The 10,436-nt window shown below is 41.8% G+C and overlaps 1 protein-coding gene across 1 annotated transcript in view; it reads right to left on the reverse strand.

The window, feature by feature from the left end:
• Positions 1-10,041, reverse strand: part of Stam (signal transducing adaptor molecule) — a 51,505-nt gene extending 41,464 nt beyond the window's left edge. Inside the window, exon 1 of the mRNA XM_005081262.4 lies at positions 9,253-10,041. Coding sequence (XP_005081319.1) covers positions 9,253-9,292 — 40 coding nt within the window. The 5' untranslated portion in view covers positions 9,293-10,041. The remainder of the gene's footprint in view (positions 1-9,252) is intronic.
• Between the last annotated feature and the right edge of the window lie 395 nt (positions 10,042-10,436).

The raw sequence follows: 10,436 nt of genomic DNA on the forward strand, positions 1-10,436 counted from the left end.
CTTAGCTTGCCAGTTGGTGTCATCCTTGTAGATCTCTGGAGATCTCACTAGTGTTAGATCTCCCCTCAAACCTAGAATGGCTCCCTCTGTTATGGTATCTCCTTTCCTGCTCTCTATTCTTCCCCCAACTCAACCTTCATGCTCCCCCATGTCCTCCTCTCCCTTTCTTTTTCCTGGCTCTCTTTCCCCACCCTGTGCTCCCAATCTGCTCAGATCTTGCCTCATTCCACCTCTTAGGGTCCTTCTTTACAGGTCCCATTACCTCTCAACATTGCCATAATGGATACCAAGCTTCCAGCTCATGAACCTGAGGGACAAATTTAAGCTACAGTACTGTTGTACAATATTTTAATAAGATAACAAAAGTAAGCTATTCATTACTATGTAAGAATGCATAATTTTCAAAACATTTTTTAATTTACTGTTAGGCTCAGAAAATGTCTCAAAGTAAAGGCCTTATATGCAAGTTTTTTGTTTTGTTTTGTTTTTTAATTTTCTCTTGCCTTCCTGTCCAGTCCTATCCCTCATTCTCCCATGACCAAATTCATAAAACTAGAATTATTTTTTCCAAGGGTGTGTTATAGTAAGTAAAAGCCATTCTCTCCACAGTCAGCAGTAAAACCTAGGAATTTTCTAATCTTTCTCTGCCTTTCTATCTAGTAGCTTGCCATAAAAAAGACCCTCATTCCAGAGGTGTCCTGCTTCACATTCAGGAGAAACAAGTTCCATAGCAGAGATGAGAATCTCAACAGGTAGGTCTTGGTAGGTTTCTCATTCATTCCATTGCCATTAGCTCATAGCCTTTCTGTCTAATCACTTTTATGCATAGTTGTGCAAACATTAAATTAAAGCATGAAATGTAGAGAACACCCCAGATGTCTGAGACTTAAATAAGACAGAAGTCGAGAAAAACTATGGTAACATCAATCTGTTATGTTTATCTCTTGTTAACTTGTCTTAAAATTGATTTCCTTTTTAAGATGGGTCTTGCTATATAGCTTAAGCAATCACTGAATTCACTATAAAGCCCAGGCTGGCTCTGAATGCATAATCCTCCTGCCTCAGTCACCTGAATGATACAGAGACCAATAAACACCACCATGCCCAGCTCAATCTGGCTTGATACAAGGATACTGACTGTGGTACAATCTCAGAAATAGGATCAATATGTCTCTCTTACTGGTTGATAATAAAGCACTGTTGGCCAATAGGGAAGCAAGATACGTGGGGACTAGGAGTGAAGGATTCTGTGAAATGTAGTCAAGAGTGCGGAGCTGCCATGTGCTCCCAGGGGATGCGTCAGGATGCCGTCCTCGGTAAGATAAATCTTTATTATAGAAATATATATTAGTAGTCATGGGTTAATACTTAAGACAGACCTAGCCAATGAGAAACCCTGGACATTGTCCAACAGCACTGTAACTAATAAGAGTCTCTGTGTGTTTTTGGGGGGGGGGCTAAACCGGTGACGGGACTCAAGCAGGAATCCTGCAACAAACTATCCCACGTCTACATTGATAAGATGACCCTATAGAAAATTAGAAAATTATGACATTTCAGTACATACTCAAGAAACTAAAACAGATTTCTAGCCCATTCCAGGTCATATCTGTAGTGGTCTACTACTATAATGACAAAGGAAACTAACAGATACAGACCTAATATAAGATAGGAAAGGTGTCTCAGAAATTATAAAGACCAAAGTAATTTGAAAGAAAAGTATAGAGGGGAGAAAGAAAAAAAATCAAAAAGGATATGGATACATTTAGAAACTAAAAAGAAATAGACCTCTTTTCTTTCTACTTAAGTGATGAAGCATAAAGTAATACAAACAAGAAAGCGTAATGATGGATCCAGACTGGTTGCTGTACAGACCACTTTGTTAAAAGTTGAAATAAGACAACTACACTATGATGTAACCCATTTGAAGAAGTATTTGTATTGATTCAAGAAACAAGAGAGCCAAGAGCCTTAAACAACCAAAAAATACCATCAGATTTAGGCTGCTAGAAAAAGAATTATTCTCTACCAATATAAAAGTAGATTACAAGAGAGAAAAAAAGAAAACATGAAAAAAATGACACTACTATAATAACTAAGTTGCTTGTTTACAATGCAACTACAAAATGATTTTTAGTTTTGTTCTGATTAGAGAAGAACTGTCTCAAACTTACCTGCAATTGTTTAGGCATCCAAAATACACTCTATATTTCTTTGAAAATAATCAACTCTATTTAAAATGTTTCAAAACCTATGCTCCCAGCCCAAGTATCAAACAAATGCTGAGAAAGCCCCACAGATAAAAGGTCAGTATACAGGTCCTCAGCTGCTTTGAATCTCAAAAAGACTTGAGTCAGCTGGGCAGGTATCTCTCAGTTTAACATTTACTTCATCTTTGGGAAGGCAAGCCAGCTGTTACTTTGACTTGGTAGTACATTTTAATAATTTGTCTTGGACTGGTAGACAAGCAGGCTATTTTTTAAAAAGGATGCCTACATGTAACTAGCTAACTGAAAGTAACAGGCCTATTTCTGATCAACTATAAATTGCCTATTATCATAACTATGACCTTTACATTTCCTAAGTTAATGAGATTTTCAGGAATGTATGGTGTCTTAGTTTCATTTATATTGCTGTGATAATATCATGACCAAAAGATGCATGGGAAGAAAGATTTATTTGGCTTACATATCCCAGGTCATAGTTCACTGAGCAAAGCCAAAGCAGGAGCTAAGTTAGGGACTGAAGTTAAGACCACAGAGGAATGCTACTTACTAGCTTTGTTCTCCATGGCTTGCTCAGAACCAACTACCCAGGGATCACACCATATCATTAACCAAGATAATGCCCTACAGGCAATCCAGATTGAAGATTTCTCAGTGGAGGTTCCTTCTTTCCTAGGTATGGCCAGGTTTGTGTTAAGTTGACAAGAACAAAGCAAAAAAAAAAAAAAAATCTAAGCAGCATATATGGTATATTCCTTAGCAAACATGCTGAACACCACTAGGAATTCTTCCTCACTTCCTATGCATACAGAGGATCAGCATTTGACTCAGATCTGTTCATGTAAATCAGAAATGCATGCAAAACATACAAGCAGGCATGGTGATGCATGCCTTTAATTACAACACTTGGGTGGAAGAATTACGTAGAGTTCTGAGTTCGAGGCCAGCCTGGTTTACAGAGAAAGTTCAAGCACAGCCAAGGCTCAAAAAACCAAAACAACAAAAAACAACAATGCATTTTACAACTCTGAACTGATCACATCATTTCTGATACTGCCTCAAGATCAACCAAATAGTGGCACAATTCTTCTGAGCGCTTTAAAAAAATTATTTTCTAAATCAGAATATAAATGACCAGCAGCAACTCAACCTGGTATTATAAACAGCAAATGAAGTAAAAAACATTAATTTCTAAGATAAAATGGGGGTAGCAGGGACATACACACATACCAGACCTGCTTCTGAAGAATTCAAAGCTCATGATTTCATTTTATCTTTAGATTATCTCTACAGTTGTGGTGGTTTGAATGAAGATGGCCCTCTATAGGCTCACAGAGAGTAGCACTATTAGGAGGTGTGGCCTTGTTGGAGAAGTGTGTCACTGGAGGTGGGCTCTGAAGTTTCAGATGTTCAAGCCAAACCCAGTGTTACTCTTTCATCTTGCTGCCTGCTGATCCAAATGTAGAACTCTAAGCTCCTTCTCCAGCACCAAGTCTGCCAGGATGCTGCTATGCTTCCTGCCATGACGATATGGACTAAACCTCTAAAGTATAAGCCAGTTCCAATTAAATGCTTTCTTTTATAAGAGTTGCTGTGATCATGGTGTCTCTTCATAGCAACAGAAAACTAAGACAACAGTCATAAAAAGGAGATTAAGGATTTTCTAGCAGTACTCAGAAGAATCACACATGAATGCCTCAACTGAATTTTAAGCCTTCCCAAAGGATTACACAACTTTTTACTGATAATCAGGTATTTCTAATTTTCCAAAATAGACTGTTGAATATTTGAAGTAAAGAAATGGGACAGGATAATTACCTCTAACAATTATTCTACAGGGAAAGGATTGTCCTTAGTCAGCTTCAAGATGTTACAGTTCTCTAACCCTGAACAATGAAGGCTTAAGGCTCAGTGGTAGTGGGTATGCTTATGTTTCAGACACTGGGTTCAATCCTCAACATTCAAAGGAAAAAAACCAAGCTAGTGAAGAGAAATATATTTCAGGCCAGAAGAGAGATATACCTGATCAAACACAGTTGCATAAAAACAATAAGGAGTAGAAATACACCTTTAAGAAACAAATGGAAGAAGGCAGAGGCAGGCGAATCTCTGTGAGTTCGACAGAGTGAGTTCCAGGACAGCCTCCAAAACAATACAGAGAAATCCTGTCTCGAAAAACCAAAAAAAAAAAAAAAAAAAAAAAAAAAGAAAGGAAGATTGGAAGATGAGGAAGGAAGATTGGAAGATGAGGTTGCAGAATTAAAAAGAAGCCAAATCAGATGCAGGCCCTTCACACCTGTAATCCCAGTACTTAGATGCAGAGGCAGGAGGATTGCTTCAAAGTGCAGCCTGTTTTACATAAAAAGCATTTCAGCCTGCCAAGGTTTCACAGCAAGGCACAGGGAACCTGATTTGAATTGTTATAAGCCATCATGAAGAGTTCCTATTAGGTTGTAGATTCAATTAAAATATTTTATTCAAAAGGACTACATTTACATTCTTTACAGTTTCTCTGTGTAGGCCTGGCTGTCTTGGAAGTAGCTCTGTAGACAGGCTGGACTTGAACTCAAAGAGACCTGCTTGCCTCCACCATGCTGGGATTAAAGGCATGCACCACGACCACCACCACCATCACACAGCACATTTACATTCTTAAAAACATGACCATTAACTATCCCTAGGGGAAAAGATAGAAGCTTCTGTACTAATCTAAAAGGTATTTACAGTTACAAGAATAGAGGGATGCACTCAAAGCATACACACCATATCAATATCCTGAAGAAGCAGGGTAGATGTGTTTATTACAGTCAACAGTACATATTTGCTGTCAGGAATGTAGAGGATTGCAACCACAGAAGACAAAATGTCACACAGGTTACTGACCTGTGTAAAAATTAAGCAACTGATGTCCAGTCATAAAAAAGGGGGATAATGTTAACTAATAAAAATGTCAAAAGCTTCATGATAGTTTTGAACATACTAAATTTGAGATATATGACACACATTCAACAGCAGTAAAGAATCAGAGTATCAAGTGTTTTGACAAATAACCTCAACAGCATCCCTATGAGTGAGGTATTTTCACAACTACTTATAATACTAGAAGGTGAACTCAAAAAGTTTGATCCTGTCCAATACAAAATTCTCCCGTTCACCAACAGTAACTTAGCAAATTGCCTAGTACCATAATTACGACTTCACATTTTCTGAATTAAATGTGCAATGTTTTAGCCAAAGGCATGAGCTGTGCACTTTAGGATAGTGGTTCTCAACCTGTGGGTCCCAACCCTTTGCCAAATATTTCAAAAAAAATATTGCATTAAGATTCATCAATATATTCATAACATATTACAATTCATAATAGGAAACTGACAGTTATAAGGTAGCAATGAAAATTTTATGATTGGGATCACCATTACATGAAGAACCATGTTAAAGGGTTGCATTAGGAAGGTTGAGAACCACTGGTTGAGGACAAAAATTAATCTGTGATTTATGATGCTGACTGGACTAAGCAAAAAGAAAAAAATCTATATATAACATATTAACAGTAGACAGACTATGAACTGATCAAACAGAGTTTAACTAAGAATGCTTACTTTAAAAAAATTAACTTATTCCCTTTTATTTAGACAAGGTCTTGCTGTATACCTTTGACTGGCCTGGAATTCACTAGGTAGACTGTCCTCTAGCCAGAAGAGATCTACCTGCCTCTGCCTCCTGAGATCTGGGATTAAAGGTGTGGGTCACCACACCTGGCTGATAACTTACTATTGTAAAAATCAAAAGCAGCCGGGCGCTGGGAGTACAGGCCTTTAATCACAGCACTCGGGAGGCAGAGGCAGGTGGATCTCTGTGAGTTCCAGGCCAGCCTGGTCTACAGAGCGAGTTCCAGGACAGCCTCCAAAACAATACAGAGAAACCCTGTCTCGAAAAAAAATCAAAAAATCAAAATCAAAAGCAGCATTTAGCAGAGAAAAGGGATGATTCAAAGATATTTCATGTTGGCACTAGGCTTGCTGTTGGACACCCATCATCTTAGCACTTAGAGGCAGCGGTAGGAGCATCTCAAGTTCAAAGCCAACCTGGGATACACAGTGAGACCCCATCTCAAGAGAACAAGTCAAGGACTGCAGGGTGTAGGTAAGAGGTAAAATGCTTCCTGGCACTTGCAAGGCCCTGGTTGGATCTCCAGCACTAAAGAGAAGGAGGGAAATCAGCACTTTTATATTTTAAAAGTCAAGATAAATGGAACATTATAAAACAAATAATGAAAAGAACATGGAAAGGTAAGCTCAGTTTTCTTTTTCTTTTCTTTTTTTCTTTTTTTTTTTTTTTGGTTTCTCTGTATTGTTTTGGAGGCCATCGGTCCAGCCCGGCCTCGAACTCACAGAGATCCGCCTGCCTCTGCCTCCCGAGTGCTGGGATTAAAGGCGTGTGCCACCAACGCCTGGCTTATAGTCCATATTTAAAAACAAGGAAACGGAAGGTACAGAATATCTAACAAACTAGTTCGAAGTCACACTGCTGTTAAACAGCAAGTTTGATATTTGAATTCAAGTAAATCACTCAAAATTCTACTTAACACCAAGCCTCCTAAGGCTCTAAGAGAACAAAGTGTCAATGCAAAAGAGGTTTTATTACTGAGCCCAGGTTGCTCAACATTTAGACTGGGGGGGGGACGTGAGGGAAAGACTAAAAAGTTAAGCAGAAAACCAGAAAAACTTTGGAGACCTAGAACCCTATAGATAAAGCACAGAAGAAAAATTTAAGACCTCAATTAAAAAATGAATGAGGAATTGATTTTTGGAATTGGTAAATCAAATCAATAGTGAATTTGACGGTATAAATTATCTTTATAAGTCAAACTGAATTTTTTCAGAATCCATGTCTAGCAGTTTTAACATATTTTCAACTCAGCAAGGATTTATTCAAATATGACTGGATCAGCGAACAAACAAGGAGCAAAATAAAGAACACAATGATATCTAATGCTTAATTTAGTACAGACAAAAATGGTGAAAATCGTAGGAATTTCAGGAAGGTGAAAATCACAATAGTTCTGAAACACAATGTAAACACCCTAAGAGACATTAAACAATGCCTAAAGACTTTCAAAATCATGACTGGCATCTACTGAGTAAAGAGCAAAGCCAAAGCTAACACTTCACTGTATAGAATATAATCCTTAAGAATTTTATCTATTCCAAACTGTCAGTAATGTTGCTAAAGAAACTCCAGGTTGCAGGAATTAGCAAATAATTGGAACAAGTTGGATTCTAAGTTGACCTTAAAGCACGAGGACATATACTATGTAGAAAGATTAAATAACAGGAGTGAAAACGTAAGGGCTAGGAGGGGCCTGAGTTTGAAATGGGTGGCATGGGTAGCAAGAACAGGGTTGTAACATTAAGAAATCCATCTGGGCCAGGAGGTGGTGGCGTAACGTAACCCTCTAATCCAGCACTGAGGAGTCAGAAGCAGGCCAGCCTGGTCTACACATCTACACAGAGAAAGAAACCCTGTCTCGAAAAACAAAACAAACAAAAGAATCTGAATCCAGTGCAAATGTGAGCTCAAAAAAAAAAAAAAAATTAGAAGGAACACCAATATTAGGCCCTGAGCTCCACTCCCTGCACCACAAAAACAAACGAGTCAGCAGAATATAAATGTGACTGATTAACAGGAAGCAAAATGCCATTACAACTAGATAGAGGAGCCAGGTATGGTGACACACGCCTTTAATCCCAGCGCTTGGGAGATTTCTGTCTCAAAACAACAACAAACAAAAAAGTAGATACAGGTAAAAGTCCTGGGAACAGAAGCACCAAATATTGTTTTATATTGATACAGTAAGTTGTAAAACTGCCAAGGAACAGCAATGCAGTGGCCTTCGTGGTTGTATTTCTTAATTCAATGAACACTGTGTTCAGTACGTACTGGTGCTACGCACTTAGTAAACACACTTTTCTAATTCATTACTTATTTAGCATTATTGATGATTTCTACAGCTCCATCCACTGCTCAGATTAGGGACATTCATTTAAATCGCTATGCACCAAGCAGGAAGTGGCAGTAATAGAATTCCCAGTGAGACGCTATAAAGAGTTCAAAGAGGAAAATTTAAAATTCACCCCTCATAGACAGAATTCATAAAGCAACTCTCACACGTTATCCTCACATTGTTTTACTATTGGGATGGTTAAAATCAGTCTTGCGGGCTTGGCTACGGCATTGGTTTGCTTTCATTCTAGTTTGTTGCCAGTGTGGACCTACATGAATTCATCAACCCAAAATTCTCTTTCAAGAAATCTCAAATTCCACTATTACCTTCAGGCCAGTAAGAGACACTTAACCTATTTAACGGGTATGATCGATTTCCAACACCAATGATTCAACGAACAACAAAAATGGAACAGCTGGGACCCCTTCCTAGATGCAAAATGCTCTTCCACCCTCCCAAGGCCCAGCCTGAGGAAGGCATCCCAAAGGTTCGCGTCTTCACTTGCGTTCCAGCTGTGCCAAGCAGTGCATCCTCATCTCCCCCAGTATTTCAATCTACCCGTAACCAGACGGGTCATAAGAGCCACTCAAAAGCCCCCTGAGCAACCTTACCCAAAACATTTTACCAGTTCCTGGGGCTTCCCATTGGGCCAGGCAAAATATTTGTGAGATGGGGCTTATACTCAATGTGCTCACGCCAAGATAACGCCCCAGCCCTTCGCTCCTCTCCAGAAGCCCAGCCCCAGCGGCGGATGGCTTCATCGGCGGCTCCTCCCGTGACCGACAACCCTTTACCCCAAATCCCTTAAGCAATTCCCCCGAAGCCCCCCGAGTCCCGTGCCAGGGCCCAGGGGAGGGGTGCTTAGACCCATTTCTTTTCCGAAGGGGATGAGCCAAGCCCCCAAGCTTCTCCCGACTCTGAACGAGGGACCCCAGAACGTGGGGTTCGGCCTTGGAGTCCAGAACGAAGGCGGGGGGTGGGCGGCGTGGGCTCCCCGGTCTGGCGGGCGGCGAAAGCACTTACCAACATCCTGGTCGAAGGGATTGGTGGCAAAGAGAGGCATGTCCGCAGCGAGCCGAGCTGTCCCCGGGGACTGCCCCCTCGACACCGCGGGAGTCAAGGTGTGACGGAGAAAGGAAGCCCCCTCAGGTACGAGCGCCGCGACGGACACAGCCTCCACTGGGTCCTCCTCGGCCCCTCCTCTCACCCACCCCCGGCGACAGAGGCGGCGGCGGCGGCGGCGGCGAAGCGGCCCAGGCCCCCGCGCGCGCGGGGCGTGCCGGGAAGCGAGGCGACCTGAGCGCTGCCTGCTCCGGGTCTGACGAGAACCCTGCCCTTCCGCCGAGGCCCGCGCGGCGACGAGCCCCCTCCTCTGTTGCTCTCCCACGTGTCCGCGGGGTTGGCGGCTGTGTGCTCGGCTTCTCCCTGGCCCGCGCGTCTCGTGAGGACGAGGTCCTTCAGGCGCGCCGAGGCCGACTAAGCACCTCTAGAGTGAACCCGACGCTGGGAAAGAAAGAGCCTTCGGTGTGGGTCCCGCCGAGCCCTCAGCGTGCGCTCCCGGGGTTCATTCGATGGGCTGCTGTCCCGTTGTAATCCCTCTAGAAGGTCGGGCAGCCCTCTGGGCTATCCGAGTCAAATGCTCAGTGAGCCCGTCTGCGGGGACGAGGAAGTGACCGGGACGGAGTCATGTGAGCTGGTGGAGCTGGCTGGAATCCCTTGGGAGGGAGTGTCAAGGCGCGCTGTCTCTGGAGAGGCTGAGGTAGCTAACGCTGGCTCCTTCCCCAGCCTGCGATCAGAGGGAAGCTTTCCGGGTGTCAGCACCGACTGACTAAAGGTGTAGTCACCGAGCCGCCTGAGTGACTGGAAGATTCGTTCTCCGCAGCCCGAGATAACCACACACACCCAACAGCAGGATAAACAAAACGAAAAATGGAACCAGACATTGATGGGGGGTTCTTGGCAACTTAAATTGTTGATTTGGTGATCTAGTCTGTACATTTGTATCGCACACACATACACACTGCCCTCTAAATTATGTGGAAATCTTAAGGATCATCTCTTGAAAATATTACGTAAAGTTAGAGAGCTCGTCTTGCACATACTGTGAAATTATGTGAGGTATGCCCAAATAGAAACACATAAATGTAGCCTATACACAGATACATGACAACAACAGGATTGGTATGACAGTACAAAAAAAATGCTTA

This window comes from Mesocricetus auratus, unplaced genomic scaffold (assembly GCF_017639785.1).
Source record: "Mesocricetus auratus isolate SY011 unplaced genomic scaffold, BCM_Maur_2.0 Super-Scaffold_100013, whole genome shotgun sequence".
NCBI lineage: Eukaryota > Metazoa > Chordata > Mammalia > Rodentia > Cricetidae > Mesocricetus > Mesocricetus auratus.